Below are 20,373 nucleotides of genomic sequence, written 5' to 3' on the forward strand. Positions count from 1 at the left end.
GAGGGCCCGTCGGACAAAGCCGCAGCTCCAGTGAGCCTGCTTGGGACACACCAGTCACCAGCAGCTGCCCAGGATGAGGGAACTACCTGGTCGTAACCGTTGTCCTTCGAGAGGCGCCTGAGTTTGCATTCCAGGTTGATGATGCTGGTTTCCTTCCGGACCATTTCGATCCGCAGATCGTTGTTTTTTTCCTCCAGTTCCCGAATCTGCTTCCGGTGCTTGTCCTTCTCGATCAGGCATTGGGAATACTGTATTTGGGCCTCGTCACGTGAATGGAATGCCTACGAAGGTCAAAAAACATTCCAAGGGCTCAACCTCACGGAAAAGCGGCTGAGGGACTCTTAACTCTGTGAAGATCGTCATTTCCTTCAGATGGGAATTCTCTCCGCCCAAAAAAGGGGATGAGCCAGCAACCCAGCTTGGCTGGACTTGGCAGAACTCCCCAAACCTACACACTGAATTCGTGGTCTGCCTCCTTAGCAGAAGAGAGACCTTCCATGAATAGGGAAGTAGCTGAGTTGCATCTTCTCCAGCCAGTGAGCCAAGAAGAGATCTGATCCAACTGCAGCTCTTCTCACAAATCCAGAGCCACGAGAGCTGGATTCATATACAGGTAGTCCTCGACTTAATGACCATTCGTTTAGTGACCATTCAAAGTTATGACGGCGCTGAAAAATGTGACTTGCGACCAGTCCTCGCACTTACGACCGTCGCAGCATCCCTGGGGTCACGCAATCAAAATTCGAGTGCTTGGCGACTGGCATGCATTTACAACAGCTGCAGCATCCGGGGATCACATGGTTGTCATTAGCGACCTTCCCAGCCAGCTTACGACAAGCAAAATCAATGGGTGAAGCTGGATTCACTTAACAACCACATGATTCACTTAATGTCCACGTGATTTGCTTAATATCCACATGATTTGCTTAACGGCCATGGCAAAAAAGGTGGTTACATCGGGCTTGACTCACTTAATGACTGCATCGCTTAGCAACCAACGTTCCAGTCCCAATTGTGGTCGTAAGTTGAGGAGTACCCGTACTTGCTAAGATATGGTTTGCTCATCCACGGCATATTAAATAAACTGCAACTGACTAAACCATCAACCATAATTTGTAATCAACGGGAGTCCCACCACCCACATCTTCCCCCTCCCCAGCATCTGCTACCAGAGGGCTGGCCCTGCTGTGGCCCCAGCCCCCCCTTGTCTTTTCAGGCACCTGATCTCTCTCCTTCTCCACCTCCTCCAGCTGTATCATGACCGTGTTCATGCGGTGCTTGTACATCTCACAGTCTTTCCCCAGAGTCGAGCATTTTAACTCCAATTCTTGTTTCTCCTCAAGATACTGAAAGGGAATAAGCAAAGATGCCTGTCCGTCAAGGCCGTCAGCCAAGACCCCACCGTTCCGAAGCTCAGAGCTCCGCCCTGCAAGCCGCCCCTTCACCCTGGCTGCTTGCAAAAGGGGCGGGGGGGTCGTAAGATGTCGCCTGGGATCTACGGGCGTGAAACCTTGCTGCAAAGCGTCCTACATCCTTGGTTGGAGACACTGCTCCTGTGGGAACATCCATGGGGCAGGAAGGCGAGGCACTCAGAACCATGGATGGCATGTACGGACTTCGTCTTCCTGCCCCATGGATGTAGGTCTCTTCCTCTAGGTGTGTCCTCTGTGGGGGGGGGCAGAATGAGAATGAATGACCCCGCAACGCATCGATCATTGATCAGAAATGACAACTTAGAACTATTATTGCATATGGAAAAACTGAGCATTTTGCTTCAAGATGGCTAATGAAAAGCGAGCTTTAGGGTTGCCAAGGTGCCTGGCCTTCCGTCCTTCCCTTCCCTTCCTTTCCTTTCCCCCCTCCCCCACTTCCCTTCCCTTCCCTTCCTCCCTTTCTCCTTCCTTCCTTCCTTTCTCCTTCCTTCCTTCCCTTTCTTCCTCCCTCCCTCCCTCCCTCCCTCCTTCCCTCCCTCTCTCTTTTTAAAGAGGTGAATTACAAAAAAAATTACAGCCCCAACAGAAAAAAAGGTAGGGGTTATTCAGGGAAGAAAAAAAGCCTAGATATAGTTTATACCTGGGTCTTAAAACTTGCCAAGATTCAGAGGCGTTACATATATACCCACCAGACCGATCCAAAGAGAATATTCATAAAAAGTTTTCTTCCGAAAGAATCTTGAGGTTAAAATAAAAGCCCAATGATATCGTTGAAAATCTGGTAGTCTGAAACTACATCATTGCCAAGGATATTCAAGGAGCTTTACCCTCCCATAAATATTTTCTCATTAACTTATCTGTCTGTGTAAAGTATCTAGTAGGGATTAACACGGGAATCCCTCTTAAAATATACATTAATCTCAATATAATATTCTATTTTATAATATTCATCTTTCCCCCAAGACTTGAATGGGAGTTTTAGCCATCAAGTTATATCTACCGAAATTGCATCAATACATTTGGACCTACATAATTTAGCACAGTGTGATATATTTTGACAAAGATACCAACCCAGGTGTTTTGTACAGTCTGTAGAAGTTATAAATCCTAATCTTTTACACTAATCTATAGATATAAAGGGAGCAAATTAGACTTCTTCTGGTTGATGGTATAACCAGAGTACAAACCATATTGCTGGGGGGCTTAAGTGAGGACAGGAGGAAGTTGGCCATCACCACTTGCCTGCATCTTCTCATTGGTCCTTCCAACCCACTTCCTAATTTCCTTCCAGTTCATTCCATCACTAGACTGTTTTTCCAGGTGGAGCATTCTTCAAAAAAAAAAGCTCTTTCAGGATGAATTTGCTTCCCAAGCAAAGATGCTTACAAAGGTAGCATTTGTACCAACACATAGTCCAGTAGACTGGGACACTTATTTCCTACTGGGTAAAACAGGATTAATTGTTTTACTACCTCCTGATGCAACCTACCGAAGTAGGAGATATAGGAAAATGGAAGTCCCATGCATCTGAAAAAAAAAGGGATGCAAAGGAAGATGCTCAGGGATATTCAGGACACAAGGGAGAGACTTAAAGCATCTTGCCATCAAGCCCTCCTGAACATTGGCTCACCCCTGCTCATACAGGTCAGACAGCTCGTCTCAACTATATTTCCAAACAGAGAGTATGACCAGTAAGTACGGTATTGGAGGTAGCGTTCCCCAAAAAAGTGGGGGTGAGGGGTCTCTTGTTTCTGAACTCCTTCAAAATCACCAACAATATTATAGCACTCTGCTTTCCACAAGCTGGTCCCTTCTAAATAGGTTGGTCCAACTCCCACAACTTCCACCTTTATGGGAACTGAGGTCCACCACTGTGGAAAGACATGAAGTTGGTTCATACCGCTACGCAGTATGATGACATCTGTGCAACGAAACAAGTCAAGCAATGCCAAAATAAGTCAAGCAATGCCTATCAAAGGAGCATCCAGACAAGCAGACTGAGAACCTGAATCAGGTAGATCTAGAACAAGCTTGAACTTCTGGCCTCATTCCTTCTACCTCCTTGGTTTCTATTTTACCTTATCCCTGAGGTCTTCTGCATGACGGATCTCTTCCTGGAGATTAAAGATCCTGTTGACCAACTCCTGGCGGTCCTCAAGAGCTTCTTTGCGGTCATGTTCTAGGATATCCAAAATGGCTTTGTCGGAATCTGGCAAGCTAGGCTTCCCAGCCTGTAGTAAGGAAGTAGAAATAGGTAGAGATTGGGTGGGGAGGGGAAACAGTGGTGTGGACAGAGAAAAGATGAAGATTTTCTTATTTTAGATGTCCTTAGTATAATAAATGACGAAAAGAAACGGGGTACCAATATTACAGGCAAACGTTTTACACAGAAGTTTTCCATTGCTTTCTTTGCCGCATCCGAAGTATATAAACTTGGAAGGGACTAACAAGGTAACAAAATTAGGTCCAGTTAATCTGCATTTTTTTCTTTGCTTTCCAGGAAATTTCTGAATCATAGACTCCCCCCACGTGTTTGGTCTACCAAATGCTTCCTTTTGGACCCAGAATGTGAGGACCGGTCGCAAGTCACTTTTCCCAGTGCTGCCGAAACTTTGAACAGTCACTAAATGAATGGTCGTAAGTCGAGGACTACCTGTATTACAGGCAGGCAAGAGGACTATCAGTCAACTGCCAGGACCACAAGCTACAGTAAGAAGCATGTCCTGGTGGGATTCCTGCCTGGAGCTTGGTTTGGGAGCTCAGCTGGAGTGCTCAAAAAGCAACACTGCTTTTTGAATGAATGAGCAGAGCAGAGCTTGGACATTGGCCTGGAGATTGGTGGCGACTAGAAAAGGAGCCTCTATGGCAGAGCCTCATCCCAATCACTGCAAGAACTTTTAGAAGGAAGCAAAGGTTGCATGCCACTTTACAAACCTTGAGACTTGTGTTTGCTTCAGGGGCTGAGTATTAAAGACGTATTTACGTGGCTACATCAGCTTCCAAGGCCTAGAAAGGTGGAGCTAACCCAGAGCAACAACCCATTATCGGGGAAGGCGTGTGCCACAATAAAGCACCGTGTACAGATCTGCCATGCCGTGGTGTGTCCAGTCCTTGGAAAGCAAAGGACCTGCAAAGTTCACCAAACACGGCTACTGTTGGAAGTCCTGGCAAATCCAGCATGCCTTATTAGCATGTGAATTAGCATGTAAATTGAGTTGTCCCACAATGCAACTCTGAGGAAGCTGTTTGTTGTCACTCCCACATCCTCTCTCTCTCTTCCTCCTTCTTCTACCAGGAGCGAGCACAGGATGTGTGCTGCTCTCCTCCATTCTGGGCACCATGTGGTGGGCCTGGAATTCCCCTTTCTTCCACGCAGCCCTTGGCAGCAAAAAGGCTGAGGGTTTAGGGCAAACTAAGTATTTAGAAAGAAAAGAAGAGCAAAGGAACTTCATCTTTTCCACCAAGATGGATGTAACAGAAGCAACAATAAAGTCAGTAAAACTCTTTTTTACTTATCTTAACCTAATCTGTCTAAGCGTGTGGTTCTTTATGCTTGGGACATAACCTGTGTTTCTCTGATGTGCTCACTGAAGCTATTTTTAAAGATAATATTCTTTTTCTGTGCAGCTTACAAGCTCTGCTCCATTTCAGTGGTTCTGGCAGGCCGCTAAATGGCTTCAACTACATTGTAAAAAAGTTGAACAGCCTGTTGGATCTGCCAGAAAGGCTTGGAGAAGTATTTCTCAGTGGGTAAAGCGATCCACTTGGTATGCATGCCAGGTGCCCAAGGCCAAGAGGTTCTCTTGCTCTCCACGCCATTCATTTGCCCGCTTGGAATATCTGATCCACTCCAGGAGCTGTCCTTAAGTGGGCGCTCTCTAGCCAAAGGCCCCATGAGCTAGAAATTCTTTGCATTGAATCCAATGCATCTGGTGAGCAGCTGGCTCCAGAAGAACTGACCCACAGCAACCTATCCGATGTTTAAATACGAAGGCGGGACTTATTCCCAAGGAAACCTATAAAGCTGCAACATCACATCCTTTATGGCACTCATGGGCGACCTTCTACGTCTGGCTCCAATTAACTCCTGCTCTGTTTTCAGCTGCTTTATATCCAACCTGTGATTAAACTCAAGTTAGTCATGCTGATTAACACCCTCCATCTTCCAAATTATTATTTTCAACGCATCTCCTGGGAGGACTGGCAGCTGGCAGAAGGGAGAACAAAAAGCCTTGTTGGTGACAATGTGGCAGAAAGTGCCCGCCACTGAACTCCTGTGCCCTCGGATCGGCAGGAGGCGTGTCTCCATCTCAGCAGGGTTCAGAAAGTCTGCCCTTGACTGCCTGTTTTCCTGAGCAAGAATCCAACGATTCCAGCACAGCAAGGCAATCGTTCTGGTCTCCTTCTGTCCCTGTCCAACTTTCCAATTCTTGCAAAACTCTACACCGATGTCAACTGTAGCTCGCAAGCAGCAGAGTTTAAGTAATGACGATCCAAGGCAACCACCATTGCCAGGTTAAGTAAGGCTGGCTGGCTGGCTGGCTGGCTGGCTGGCTGGCTGGCTCATTCATTCATTCATTCATTCATTCATTCGGCTGCTCTTCTAGCCTGCTGAAATCAAAAGACTCGGAGGGGCTTACAATGCATGAAAAACGTTAAAACCAACAACAATAATAAACCCACTCTTCTCAAGATGGATGCTAGCAATACTTAACCATGACTGAAGACTCAGTGAAATAAAAGTTATTTTCTATATGCCATGAAGGATAAGCTTTTCCAGACCTTGGGGGCTGGGAGTTCCAAAGTGCGGGGGCCACCACAGAGGATGCCCCCCGTCCAAAACAAGGCATACCTCCTCAGATAGATCAGTCTTTAACCATGATTTTCAGACTTTCAACCTTTGGGGAAATTTCTGCACTCATTGCCTGCCAAGGAATCTCCCTTTTCAACAGATGTTCTGCAAAGCAGTAAAGAGCTGTAATTTTAGGTTGCATGAAACATCTATTCATCCTGATGGGTGCATCGGCTGTCCCTTGTATGCTAAGAATGGACTAAACAATAGAGAACAATCCAGGCTTCTACAATTTCAAATGCTCCAGATGCACCCAAGTATAGCTCCACGTGGAACATGAAGCATTTCTCTACAGTTGAACATAACTGGATGGGATTAAGTCCGTTGTAGTGAACCATTTAAGGCCAACATGTACATGTGGAACAGGCTGCCAAGGGCTGGCCTATGGACACAATGACTGGCACAACCAATCACCAAATATCCCTTTAGGAAAAGGTACCTTCCCAAGCCCCTCAAAGGGGCTGCTGGGAAAACGACTTGCATACCAAGGGAAATGGGTCGAAAAATGTGCGTAAGTAGCACACCGGTATTCAAACCAGATAGATTAGGAAAAGATGCATAGAAATGAGTGCATGGTTTTTGGATGGATGAAACTGCAAACTGATACAGAAGAAGGATGGAATAAACTTACGATTGGAAAAATGAGAAATCAAGTAGAAGTGATGTATTTGCCCATCCTAGGTTGCAAAGATGTATCCTAGCTAATCAGATATTAGCCAGAAAAAAAAAATTGTTCACCTGGATTATAGACTGCAGCTCCTGCATTTTGGTCTTTAGCATTTCGTTCTCGCGCTCAAGTTCCAGAACTTGTTCCTTCTTCGGTCGGTTTTCGATATCATTTTTGAGCTTCAGAGACTGGTTCCTCTCCAGTTTGCATTCTTCCTCCACTTTATTCAACCTGTGTTTCAGCTTGTCAATCTAAGTCAGCCCCATAGAGAGCAAAGATAAACAAACAGGCATCAATCACCAAGTACGCCCTGTCTTCAAAATGAATCCTTGCTCCATATGGTGCCATAAACAGCCTAGATTCCATCTGCTGAGATGGTCTCCGAATCTAATCCCCCAAGCAAACCCAATGCACTTATGAAGGACTCTGGTTAATTTTCTATAAGACATATTGCAGAGACAGAAATAATGACTCCAGCAACAGATCTGTTAGCCGAGAACAAGTGGGAGAGACAACAGAGTCAATTTAAAGCCACTTCAGACATTACTCAACAGCTCTGAAGAATTCAGGAGTGATCACAAAGCATGCTATTAATAGCTCAATGAACTAGCTTTTCATCATATGGTTACCCAGGCCAGACTTCCACAATCGGGTATACTCCAGAACCACTGAGCTGACAATGCTCAGAATTCCCAGAAGCTGAAATCCAACCCTTTCTGGAGGTCTGTAAGCTGCAAAAAACTCTAGTGTGTGGTCTAGGACAGCCTATTCCATTCAGTGGCTGTTGAATGCTAATTCCCAGGATCTCTAACCCTTGGTTATGCTGGCTTGGGGTTGCGTAAGATCTGGAGAGCCACAGGTTTCCTGCTAGTGCCTCAGGTAAACGATGCCCCCAAATATTGCCTGTCAACCACCCCACTCAACCACGCCATGCTAACTCATAGAGTGGTGTGTTGGTTTGGGGTTTAGTGTGAGGTGTGAATCTAGCCAATGGTGGCTTGTTAAATGTGTACCAGAGACGGCTGATGAAACGATGGCTTGATGCAACAGGGGAACACGACGCTCTCAGGCATCTCCGCTCACCTCCAGCTGAAGGTCTCGGCTTCTCATCACCGCCATGTTCTTCTCTTCGCTGAGCTGGGCGTACCTCATTGCCAGGTTGTAGTTTTCGTCCTTCACCTTGACAAGCTCGTCGTTGTAGTTGTTCCTCTCTTCCTTCATTTTGTGGTACCTCTCCTGGAACGTCAGCAGCTCAATCTTGTTGAGCTTCAGCTGCTTCCTCTCGTCCTCCATCTGGCGAGATTTGGCTAAGAGCTCGCAGCGCTGGGCGTCCTTCGTTTTGACCTGCTGCTGCAGCTTTATGATCTCGTTCATCAGAAAGTGAGTGAGCCCCTCATGTCCCTCTTCTACTAAAGTAAAAACGGAGACAGAAACCGCCCGCACGTGAGGAACCACAGTGGGTCAACAGAGGCGAGCAGCAGAAAGCGCTGAGTTGGCAAAGATGGAGCTAAACTCCCTGGTCCAGAAGAGTGAAGACTGACAGACCTAGAAGAACCCGGACTGAGAAAGGCTAAGCCTGAGAAAGACCCCTGACTGAAACCAGTTTGATCTTCTTTTTGATATGACATGTCAGAAACTTGTAACCTACTCTTCTACAAGTAGTCCTCGCTTAACGACCACAATGGGGACTGGAATCTTGGTTGTTAAGTGAAACAGTCATCAAGCGAATCCAACCCTATTTTACGACTTTTTCTGCAGCAGTCATTAAGTAAATCGCCATGGTCGTTAAGTGAACCATGTGGTTGTTAAGTGAATCACATGGTTCCCCATTGATTTTGCTTGCAAGAAGCCAGCCAGGAAGGTCGAAAATGGCGATCACGTGACCACGGGACGCTGTGACAGTCGTAAATGCGAACCAGTTCCCTGGTGCCCCAATCATGAACACGTGACCGTGGGGCTACTGTGACGGTTGTGAACGTGAGCACCGGTTGTAAGTCATTTTTTTCAGCACCGTTGTAAGTCTGAACATCACTAAACAAATGGTCATTAAATGAGGACTACCTGTAATTCTCTTCCTGAGCACTGCTCCAAACAAGAAAGAACCAAGTAAGTTTATAAAGGCCTCCCCCTGGATTGATTGTACTGAACAACAGAATCCCATAAAAATGCATCCAACTTACCAACAATAGTGGAGAAACGTCGTGTGGGTTCCTTCCCCGTCACTAATTTGTAGAGTTCGGGATAGTAAAATTCAAGGCTTTCTAAGAAAACCACATAGCCCCTTTCTCCTTTCGTATGAAGGATGTCCAGCAAACGACCTATAGCAGACCCAAGCATTTACCCTGGTTACTAAAACAGAGAATTTCAATTTGAAACCGAAATTGCAAGTGGGGTAGGGAAGCACAAAAGTGACACATGGCGAGTGATTGTAGCTGTGTGAAAAAAAGAAAAATTGAAATGCAGGCTGGGAAATCACCTTTTCCACGACCGACCAAAACAGCTCACAAGAATATGCCGGTTTTTTCACTCTCCAGAACATCAGGCAAGACGGTACAAGCCTGATACATAACATTTAGTAGAACTGATGCTTTGTATATAAACTTTCCTCAATTCAATACCATTTGTTTAAACACCAGATTGATATGCTGCCCCTTTGTTAAAAATTAACATTCAGGGTAGCTTACCGTCTCAAAGAGACTGGAATAAAATAAAAGCAAGTGTAATAAAACATGAATATCAGCTAATTAACCTTTCAAGATTTAGCTAAAGAGAAAGTATCTCCAAGCAAGGCTGGCACAGCAGTATGAAACTCTTACTCAGTGTAGACCAGTCTCCCCAACTTTATTTCTTCTCCAGCCTGGTTAAGAGTACAACTTTATAAATTCTACTCCCAATATTTCTGGAGAGAGCCAGTTTGGGATAGTGGTTAAAGGCACCAGGCTAGAAACTAGGCGGCCATGAGTTCTAGTCCTTCCCATGGCATGGGAGCCAACTGGGTGACTTTGGGCCAGTCCCCCTCTCACAGCCCTAGGAAGGAGGCCATGGCAAACCACTTCTGAAAATCCTTGCCAAGAAAAGTTTTCAATGTACTTGACATAAACTGTATTTTTGAAGACTGCTCTTTCCTTTTCAAATTGCACAGACTTTCAGACCTCGTTCTCATATGATCAGGGGGATCCTTCCCCAAAGATCTTTAATAATCAAAAGCTCCCAGCCTCACACAATCAGAAGTTCAACCTTTCTTGCGGAGCACCACATTAGGGACTGTCGTAATGCCTGATTGGGTGCAGCTACACCTCCTTAAGTCTTACCAGCTCGGTTGATTTTGGAGAGGAGCATTGGGGAGTTGAGGACCTCATCCTCATCTTGCTCATCAATAACTTTGCACTGACGCAAATAAGGGGTCAGCTTGGCAGGATTGATGTAACGGGTCAGCATGTGACGATTGCATTCAACGTTCTCCCACAGAGCTTCCTCTTCATCCTTCAGGGTTTCAAGACATTCATCCATTTTTCCACGCTTCTCCCTGAAAGAAGATGTTGAGGAAAGGAGGAACAGTTTTGATTCAGAAAGATTCCCCATCTTGTCCATAAGATGGCTTATGGGAAGGGAATTTACCAAGAGTAACTTGCACTGAATTTATTAATCTTTTCCACGTCTCCCCCTCATCTGGGAACAATGCATTGTTTATTGTGCAATTGCTCAAAAGAGGGGATTTTCACACACCATGCTGATTATGGAAACTAAATTGTCCAAAATGTTTCTGTCCAGTCCTTTGGCAGCTGCCTAACACCAAAAAGGGCACAATTTTCACTAAGTTCTCTTTAGCAAGATTTAGCAACTGAACTATTTCCCATTTAAAACTAATATACCCCATGTATGCTATAGCAAAGAATTTCTTCACCAACATCCTTCCTATGATCCGACAAGAAGATGGGTCTTTTCCCTGATAATAAAGAAGCTTGCAGCTGGCTAGTTACATCACATTCTCCTGAAACTCTCTCAGGTTTGGAACAATCAGTATAGTTCATTCACATTAGAAATGGTTCTGCTTCGCATTACTAGCGACAATTGACGCTATGCCCCACAATACGTGGCTAGAAAATTTAGGGCCATGTAAGAACAACAAGTTAGACTTTGACAGGATGATCTGCTACTGTAATGGTATGTGGGAAAGACCTTGGGAGACGGGCGAAGAGGTGCTGCCTAGGGAATGGTCAGATAAGAGAGGGCAGAGCCTGCAGCTGCATAATGGTCAGATAAAGAGGATCAGAAGGGACCCTCCTCCCTAGCTTCTTGGGCTGTAAAGGAGATGGGGGGAGAGATGTACTTTCAGACCTGCAAGATTCTTGTAATGGTATGTGGGAAAGACCCTGGGAGATGGAGTAAAGAGATGCTGCCAAGGGAACGGTCAGATAAGAGAGGGATTAGCCGGCAGCTGTATAGTGGGCAGGGTAAGAGGCCGTAAAGGAGACAGCAGGAGATTTGTCCTTTCAGACTTGCAAGATTCTGTCAGTGTAGCCTTACAATAAAGTAGAAGTAGCTCATCTGGTTGTGTTTCCTGTTTGGTCCACCTGGGAAGACTGACAGCACCAAGAAAGGACAATGTCAGCAGGGAAATGAGAGAAGCTGAGCTACTTAGACTTTACTTCTCAGGCTCATGGTATATGGCATAGTAAACTCTGTGTATTTCACTTCTCCAGCCTGGCCCTTCCCAGACGACAGGGAGACGATGCCTCCTAGGCAGAGTAGCCAGCGGCCAGCTGCAACCCCAACAAATTTGAAAGCTGCCAGATGAAGGAAGGCTGTTGTGCAAAAATGCTTGGGGCTGAACCTTGGAGGCCCAGGAACTCAGCAAAGAATGACTGGCATCTTGGGACTTTGCAGTTTTATTACAGCCTCAACTTCCATGGATTCTACGCCCCTTCATGAGATGCCCTGATGCTTTACCTCAAGGCAAAGACCCATCTCCTTCCAAAGTTCAACACCCACATTCTCTTTCCTTTTGAAAAATAAAAAAGCACCGTTTGAATGTTTTTTCCCCTTTGAAAAACTATTTTAGGCTGCACTTAAGGATGGTAATTCATTAACTTTTGAGTACTGGTTTTTCAACTATGATCTGAAGTGCACTTCCTAGAGATTGCATCTCTTTTCTCAAAATTGCACTGCCAAACAGCAGCAAAATGCCCATTTTTCAGAAACAGCTCCTTTTGCTTTTTTCACTTAACGAAGGAAAAAGTCTAGCCTACATTGCAGGATGGTTACAAAGACAAGCTAGGAAACAAATGATGCAGGATCCCTTGGAATAACATGGTGAATGTTCAGATGACTGGTGTGCAAAGCCAGGAGCTTGATGCCACACAAGCCATGATAGCTTGGAGAGGGCCACTCCAGGTCTGTTGAGTAAGCTTGTCTTAGCTCAGGAAGGATGGCTCCCCAGCAATGCAACCTACAGCAAGCTGCCCCATTTGTCTTCCAATTCTGCACCCACAGAGAAGCGGGAGCAACAGCAAGAGGGAAGGAATTGCTTTGCAGAGCTCAGCAAACACCAAGCTAAGATCAGATCTTCCTCTCAAATTATCTCTCACGGTCAATTCTTTCTGGCGTTGCTCTGACAGTTGGGCGTATATGCAGATTCATGAACTCTCCTAGAAATCGAAGGGGCCAGGGACAACGCTGGCTTGCAACAAGCAGTGTCTGCATTTACACAGGGGATGAGAAGGAGCCATGGAGATAAGTGACTGGGTGGAAAGACGATCACTGAGGGCCAGGCAAAATATACTCACTGTTGATGCAGCTGTGGCCTTAAGCATTTGGAGGGGCTGCTAAGCAGCCTCTTCCCAGCTTTGCAGTTGCGACAAATAAATGAAACATAACACAGGGCAATCATATCTGGAACCAACACCCAATCTAGCAGATAAACCACCCCACCTTCAGCTGGTCATCTCACAGAATCCATCATGTTTCTTTGCAAATTATTAACAGCTACTTTTTCCCAAGACTGCTTCCCTACCTGACTCAGCTGTTTTATTTGGATCGATGCCACAGCAAGGATCTCAGTATTAGCGTCTCTGTTGTACTAGCCACAAACACGGGTTAACACACAACAGCGCTGCAAAGCCAGCCATCTGTTGTTTATTCAGCAAACCATGGCTTAAAAAAAAAATTACGGCACATTTGTTGCTTCAGAGGAAGCATATGATAAAGGGAATAGGCTAGAATTATGGAAGGTTTTGCATTAATAGGCAGTTGAAAGTTGGCTGCTGAAAGCTGTAGGCAACATATGATGGAAATAATGTGTGCATGAGGTTGAATGATGGCTTAGCAGAGTCCTACACTGAGCAGGGAGTAAGATGAGAATGTGCAATGTCTCTTTGATGGTTTAACATATTCATGGATAAATGTAAAAGAAATGTTGTGATGCCAGATTGGGGATGTGAATGGGAGTGTTCTTCTGTATGTAACGATGCTGTGTTTTTGGTTGAGAACTTGAATATTCTGCAGTGAATGTATGGTGCAAATAAGGAGAACGGCTCTGAAAATTAATATTCTTATGCCCAAGGAAAATAGAATGAATGAATATTACACATAAATGTAGAAAAACTGATGCAGGGAGATGAGTTTGCACATATTTGTGGACTGTTTACTAAAGACTGGGAATTGTGCAAGTGCAAGAAGGAAGATGATAGGTAGCGTGTGGTCAACCTTTTTGGCTGAGAACTTGAATGGAAGGAATAATGTTTGTCGGAAGAAGCTCATATAGTTATGGGTAAGAGCATGCATAATAGTCAGAGTTAGTAAGTCAGGAGAAACATTAATAGTTGAACACTGTGGAATGGGTGACTTAAAAATGTATATGGGCAAACCAGAAGAGATTAGGCTCAGTGGGTGCTGAATGAATTTATCTATTTTATTTATATTTCGAATTTCGCCACCGCCCATCTCACTCAAAGAGCGACTCTGGGCGGTTTACAATAAATGTTTGATGAATGTTGATGAAATACAACAGTGAATGACCAGTACAAAAAAAGGGAGTTGAGAAGTTTTGGTCTTACCGAAGGAATGAATGAGGATCGGACTATAAAACAAATATGTGAAGGAAGAGCGAATGGGTGAAGAGGAAGAAGAAGGTGGAGCAAATCTTGGTTGGACAGGTTGACGACATCCTCAAAAAGAGGGCGAGGAGAGTGAACAGAAAGCAATATATAAAGCTACACATGCCCATGTTGAGAGCAAGGATGGTCTGGAAGAATGGAAAGATATTGTCAGCCCAAAAGGCAGACCAGGCTAAGAAACCAATGCCATGTAGGTCAGGACTGCTGTTATTGTAACAGCTATAGTACAGAATCTTGCAAGCCTGAAGGAGCTTCCCCCTTTTATCTTCATGTGAACCAGGGAGTGGGTTGTCTCAGCTCTTTTCTCAAGTTGCTTTCTTGGTCTGGGCTCACATCCCTCTTATCCAACCATTGCCTTGGTAGCAGGACTTCCTCCTGTCCTTCAAGGCCATTCCCAATGCCCTCTACAGATATGGAGAGGTATAATGAATGGTCTTAGTGTAAATTAGAGTAGCTATGTTTCCTTCTCAATCTGATGCCTTTAATTTCTTTGGCTCACCATTCCTCTGCTTTGCAAAATATTGCTTGGCCCCAAAGGGAACAGTGTGATGTGCATGCATGTAACTCCAACAAACGGTAGCTTGGTGTGATGTATGATCCAAGCCAAATTACTCTTTTGAGCTCTTCCCATGCTGAAGACTAAGAATTAATGTCTTTAACTTTTTCTGCAAGGAAGTTCCATATAAATCATGGGCCATTCTCTCTTGGTTTTTGCCCAGTTCTTGAGTGTGCAAACCATGCACATGGACTGTCCCCAGCTCAGAGCTGAATACCCCAACCCCATATAAAAGAGGCTTAGCCAGGTCACTGGTCTCTCAAATCCCCGAAATCTGCTCTGCAAAATGGGAATCGGAACACTGATCTACCGTACAAGATCGTTATTAGGCACTTTGAGATAAGAAACCCAAGTATTTGGGAAGCCAACACGGTTCTTTGGGGTTTGAAGGAAAGCGTAGTCCTACTGTTCCTCCTAATTCAGTCTGAGCATCTTCGTTCTTGCCTGTCTCCATTTCTCTCCCTCATTCTATTTCTGTTTTGCAAAGAAGCCGTCTCCACCTTACCCAAGACCACGACTTTTTAAATAGCTGCAACGTACCTGGGTTTTATCACACTTGTTCTCGCAGTCTCTGATTTGAGTGCCACTTAAGGTATGACACGACACTGTCTGGAGTGCTGGAATGTCATGGAAACCTCCTGGCACCGTTTTCCCAACGCAGATGTGAAGTCACCCACGTGGGCTGACTAGGAACAAAGTGTAGGATTTACCTGCACCTGGTTTAAAATGTTCAGTTGGCTGCAGCGGCAAAGGGTTCACTCCTCTGCCATTCCTTCCTCCTCTCCCCAACATGATTATTATACAAAGTAAAATCTTGATTTTGCAAGAAAGCTCAGTCAGTTTCCATCCTGCATGTAACTGGAAGTGCTCCATTCCACCCAGGGGAATGAAACTGTACTCACATTTCTCCCGAGTCACTTACTGGCTGTGCCAAATGCATACACACTGTTTGCATTACTGACTTGATTTCTGCCTGAAGAAATCACCTTGCACCCGGGAAGGTGCATCTGGTCTCAAGCAGGCAAAGAATGGGAACAGGTCTCTAAGTAGCAGACTCAGTCCCTGAAATTTAATTTTGAGAATTTCGATGCATCCGGTATACAGTATCATTATTATTGTTTGGGGACTGTGGGGAGGCACATCCTAAGAGCCAAAGTACAGCACTAGGCAGTTTTCAAGATTTATTTAGATGTGTTGCTAGGGAAAAAATACTCAGGCAGACAGGCCTACCTCAAGGGTTACGGGCACCTCTGAGAATATGCTTAGCCCCAGTTTCTGTAACTAGAAGCCATCTCGGATCCCTCTATGGTAAAATCCATTTCTGGTTTTCCTTTAAATCAGAGGTGTCAGATGTTTTCGGGACCCAGGGCCACGCACTTGGTCTTTAAGAGGTGTGCAGAGGTGCAGGGACACTGTTCCTAAAAGACAATGTTTCTCAACCTTGGCAACTTGTAGAGGGGCGGACTTCAACTCCCAGCATTCCCCAAAAGAATGCTGGGAGTTGAAGTCCACCCCTCTTCAGGTTGTCAAGGTTGAGAAACACTGCTAAAAGATGTCATCATGAGCCAGTGTGAAAGTGAAGTTAAAGCTGATTAAAATTAAATTAATCTTCCCTGATATCTCTCTGCTTCTTTGGGAATGGCCAGATCTCCAGCGTTTTGAAACCCAACACGGCTCAAAGGTGGGACCAGGAGGATCCACCGAAGGGATCACAAAAGTCAAGATGGCGCATCTCGATCCTGCAAGATGACTGCAAGATCAAAGCCACACCTCTTCTGGCATGCTGTATTATGTAAAAAGGGATGGGGCTTTGACTGTGTGGCCATGGATGCCACCTTGATGTTTCTGACTCCCTCACAGAGCTTTTCGGTAAAGGCTTAGCCACCTTGGAAGCAGGTCCTAGTGGCGGGCCACTCTTGAAAAGCCTTGGGACCAACCACGTTAGAAACGTTACGTTCCAGAAAAATCAGGAGGGGAGAGAAAACTATGCAAGCTTTTAGATTTGGGAGCAGAGTTACACACCCGAAGCCTTTGTGAAAGCCTTAGGAAGGTAGGCCTGTTTTCTAAAGTGGCTGAGCCAGAGCAACACAACAGTGATACTCAAGGCTGCCTTGAGCCACAACCCAACGCCAGTATTCCATGAAGACTTATTTTGCCCCCACCACAAAATGCCGGTAAAATAGAACCACATGAACCCCAACACTGAAACCCAACAATTGCATTGCCCAGTCTGCCAGCGAGGTGCAAAAGGAAAGGACTTGATATTGCACCAAAACAATCACATTCAACAGCATCTGCAGCTGTCAGGAGGTTTACGCAAAGACTGACACAGACTGATGATCTCCCTGGAGATCTTCTTAGCTAGATCTTAGTGGAGGCCTTCATACGATCACCTCCATTCCTAACCAATGAGAACCAGTGAGAAAATTTCTGGCTTATTAACAAGGAGGGTGAAATCATTCATAACTCTGGTCTAGAGTCTCCACAAGCTCCTCCTTCACAGGAAGCTGGCCCTCGTAGCAAAAGCAGACTGAGAAAGCGAGAAAAATGTCAGGAAATGATGCCACAAGTTTATTTAATGCAGACTTCAACAAAAAAGAGAGAGAATGAAAGGAAGGGAGGTTTGGGCAGCCACCCCAACCCTGGATATCTGTACTCTGCCACAAGGAAGCAAGGGGACTGCCGTGCAAGTTGCAAGTCACCCACAGGTGAAGTTCTGGCTTCCTACTGTGTGTCTGAATGCAGCCATTCACAAGGAACTGGATCTTCACCTTCCCCAGTTTTCAATGCCTCTGAAGGGGAGTAGAAGAATGTCTTTCTGCAGGATCAGGAAGACACAGGATCCATCCCAGCCAGAGCTGGTCCCAGTGTTGGACCAACTGAGTCTGTTGCCTCGGTTGGTGGGTTTCACAGGTGGGAACAAGATGTTGGACGCGAGAGCAGGATGTCCCTGGTCTGCCTGCATCCCCTAAGTGGGAGGGCTGGGGCTGGCAAAACCAGAAGCAAAGGGCCTGTGGCTACTTATGGGAGTAGCAATGCACAGTTGCTAATCCTTTCTCCCATGAGAAATGAGCAACTTTTCGCGGGGGAAATGCCACGCATAGTGCTTGAATCATGGAGTTTGCAGCACTTGGTTTTCTTTGCTATTGAGAGCTCCAAGTTGTGGCAATAAAACGATCTGATCAAAGCTGTCTCTTTTATTGGGCATCTTTTGGTCCAATTTTCAGTCGGGGTAGGGCCCAACACCAACTTCATGTGCTCTCTTCGGAGACAACAGTGCATGGTGAACCAACTGTAATGCTGAAGACAGATTCAGTCGAGAACCTAGTTGGCTTTTGGACAGCGGATGGGAGCAAGCCCTAATGGTTTCAACACGCGAACCCTGTGCAATGGAATTCAAGGTGGATTCCCAGAGCTGAACAGCTGAATTATGCCCATTTTGACCTGCTCAGACAACTTGTTAAGTGCCTGAAAAACAATGGGGGGGGGGGAAGTGCAAAGCAAATTTCTATTGTGGACCTCAGCTATCAAAATCCAGTGGGCAACAGAAGGACAAATGGACCAAAAAAGATTTGCCAGCCGTACAACTTGTCCAGAGGAGAACTAGCACAGATGGGTGCTTAAAAGCCACCCTTTCTGGGAAAAGGAAATAAAAAGAATAGAGGAAACTGGGTGAAAGATTTGATTGAAAGAGGCAGAAGGATCGGGGCGGGGGGGAGAGGAAGTCAAAATCCAGTTGGTGCTTCCTCAAACTGCTGTCTCTTTCAGATGTACTGTTATGTCCCTTGAAAGCCCATACTTCCATCTGTTTATTCAATTTTATTTGCATCCCCCTTCAAATCCGGGATATCCCAGGATAGATAATAACAAACCTTTATAAATTGAAATGAAAGTTAGGGTTGCATTTGGCCAGTCTTTTTCTATTACATTACCTTACTTTTCAATTCAATTAATTACATTTTAAATGAAGTTAAAATTACATTACATTAGATTTTAATTTAATAATTTACATCAACAACCATGTATTCATGTGTCATGCACCTCATGTGCACAGACATCCAGAACAAGACACAATGACACTGTGGGGTAATGTCATCACACACGTTGCATAACTTGCATTAGCACAATGACATCAGTGATGCATGTGACATCACCTCCCGTCCCTTGCAAGAACCCATGTTTGATGCTTCTGAGTAAGCCCATATGGGAGCAGGGGGAAAAAATTACAGGAATGGGAAGTTGGGTCTGGGACAACTACAGTGTGAGAAAGCACAACCAGGCACAGAAATAGAGGGAAGTAAGATTTCAGGACAGATCTGAAATATTTTCAAATATTTTCAAGATTCGAATTAGCTCAGGGCATGCAAATTAAACCGATGGGATGATAATGTTAATAATTTACTGCGGAAATTGACTGCATCTATTTAAAGGGATTTCAGAAGTTGCCAACCAGGAGATGAAAGGCTTTAATCTACACACGCACAACAATACATACAACGTTCATGTTCTCATACAAAATGATGAGGGCAACGTGGGAATTATGCTGATGGAGGAAAGTGTATAGAGGACATTTTGAAACCCACACAGTCTCTTGGCACTCCAGGTGCTGGTAGGTTTTCAATGTCTTTTCTTCAAAACAACAACAACAAAATAGATGTCTATGTATGGAAGCCAGGCTCCAGAATTAATTTCCCTTATCATCCCCAGAGTCTTTCTACCAAACCCAGAGACGGCGAGCTTGTGCTTCACAGTGTTCTTACAGGAGGGCCCGCAGAGATTAGGTGCAGGGATTTCTCAGCTTATTTACCTGGGAAATCCCGAAATTAAAACCCTGAGAACACGACACAGTCTAAACTATGTAAATGTAGCAGAAAGGCAAACAAAACCAGTGGAGGTACACGCCAAAACCCTGTAATATTCCTGCAAAGCAAAGCACAGCAAAGCAAAGCAAAAACAATCATGTCCACCTCCCAGCGGACTGGGAGCTGGGTGGATCTGCATCGAAGCAGGTTAACGTCTGTTATGGACTCTGTGGATGGTTCCTGAAGTTCCTGAAGGAACATGGAACACCGATTCCTGCAACTAACAGGCCACATATAGCTTCCATATCAGCTTTGTGCAGCAGAAACAAACTTTGTGGCCTTCTGATGCACTCTGGGCAACTCCATCTGGCAAAGACAGATAGCCCAACCTGGAGAACTACATCCACATGTATCCCAGGTCTGGTCTGGGGTCCTGCAGCTCTTTTGGGACTCAGCAGAGCCAAGGGGTAAAGTCAAGAACGAGTCAGGAGGCAAGTAAAGTCCTCATGGGGCCATCTAATCAGCTCACAAGCAGGAGTCAGGCTAAGATTCAGAACTAGAAAGCTTTCTCATGTGCAGAAAATCAAGGCTTCCTTCGGAATTCTGTAAGTTGCAGTTCCAGGTCAGCAACACACCAGTTTGAGGAAATTCATCTCATGAACCTTGGGGATGGTGTCCCTCCATCTTTCTTGCAGAGATTAACACCCTGGGGTCCCCAAGGCCTGCAGGGAACCCCCAAACCTCTTAAGTGCCATCTCCAGCAAAGCTTCTTCAAAAGTCGTGGCCGAAATGCATTTTTTCAAGCAACTGAAGGAAAAATCAGTGAAGCACAGGAACAGCAAACCTATTAACTGCGTTGAAGAAAAAGAACTGAATTTGGATTTAGATTTAATCCAAAGTGAAAAAGGCAGCATGTTTTGACCTGGTCCTGCCTAATTCCTTGTCCTG

The 20,373-nt window shown here is 45.2% G+C and overlaps 1 protein-coding gene across 1 annotated transcript in view; it reads right to left on the minus strand.

The window, feature by feature from the left end:
* Positions 1-20,373, minus strand: part of CARD11 (caspase recruitment domain family member 11) — a 48,320-nt gene that overhangs the window by 27,061 nt on the left and 886 nt on the right. The window contains exons 2-8 of the mRNA XM_063314804.1: positions 10,264-10,478; positions 9,133-9,270; positions 8,036-8,361; positions 7,024-7,203; positions 3,512-3,664; positions 1,221-1,346; positions 87-281 (exon numbers count right to left, since the gene is read on the minus strand). Coding sequence (XP_063170874.1) covers positions 87-281; positions 1,221-1,346; positions 3,512-3,664; positions 7,024-7,203; positions 8,036-8,361; positions 9,133-9,270; positions 10,264-10,462 — 1,317 coding nt within the window. The 5' untranslated portion in view covers positions 10,463-10,478. The remainder of the gene's footprint in view (positions 1-86; positions 282-1,220; positions 1,347-3,511; positions 3,665-7,023; positions 7,204-8,035; positions 8,362-9,132; positions 9,271-10,263; positions 10,479-20,373) is intronic.

The sequence above is a fragment of the Candoia aspera genome, chromosome 14 (genome assembly GCF_035149785.1).
Source record: "Candoia aspera isolate rCanAsp1 chromosome 14, rCanAsp1.hap2, whole genome shotgun sequence".
Classification (NCBI taxonomy): domain Eukaryota; kingdom Metazoa; phylum Chordata; class Lepidosauria; order Squamata; family Boidae; genus Candoia; species Candoia aspera.